General features: G+C 38.4%; 1 protein-coding gene across 1 annotated transcript in view; it reads left to right on the top strand.

Annotated features, from left to right (window-relative positions):
• The window catches only part of LOC119585538 (ankyrin repeat domain-containing protein 54-like), a gene marked incomplete in the record, with an annotated part of 36,734 nt that overhangs the window by 32,524 nt on the left and 3,697 nt on the right, over positions 1-513 (top strand). Inside the window, 1 exon segment of the mRNA XM_037934162.1 lies at positions 14-184. Coding sequence (XP_037790090.1) covers positions 14-184 — 171 coding nt within the window.

Raw genomic sequence — 513 nt, 5'->3', positions numbered from 1 at the left:
AAATACATTTCAGGTTATTGAAATGATGCAAACCTACCTAGAATGCTCAGGGAATGCAGAGGAGGCTGAGCTGCTGACGTCGTTCACCAGTCAGCTGTCTCTCTCGGACTCGCGCCAGCAGGTGGAAAGTGACCTTCAGGCTCTCCTCAACTCCCTGACGGACCTGAGTCTCGTCAAATCCAAAGTGGCTTGAAAAGCTCAACCTGTTGCTCATCTTCATTTTTGGATAAGGATTTAGAAGGCTGATTTAGTGTGTGGTAAAAGATAATACAGAGAAATGCTGACTGACGAGGAAAGATAGACTAACATGCACAAATTGTGTAACGGCATAAGTGGGATTTTGACAATTAATGTTTAAGATTTTGAATTGTTTTAGCACTCATAAATGCATATATATATTTTTTATATGTGTTATAATTATGCATTTTTTTTTTTTTCTGATTCTTCCATGTATATGTTGGATACCCCAAAATCTTGAAAAATGAGGAAGTTTCATAGGGTTACCTTATGCAA

The sequence above is a fragment of the Penaeus monodon genome, chromosome 20, assembly GCF_015228065.2.
Source record: "Penaeus monodon isolate SGIC_2016 chromosome 20, NSTDA_Pmon_1, whole genome shotgun sequence".
Taxonomy (NCBI): Eukaryota; Metazoa; Arthropoda; class Malacostraca; order Decapoda; family Penaeidae; genus Penaeus; species Penaeus monodon.
Note: the sequence above shows the minus strand (reverse complement) of the source record. Positions and strands in the feature narration are given on the sequence as shown.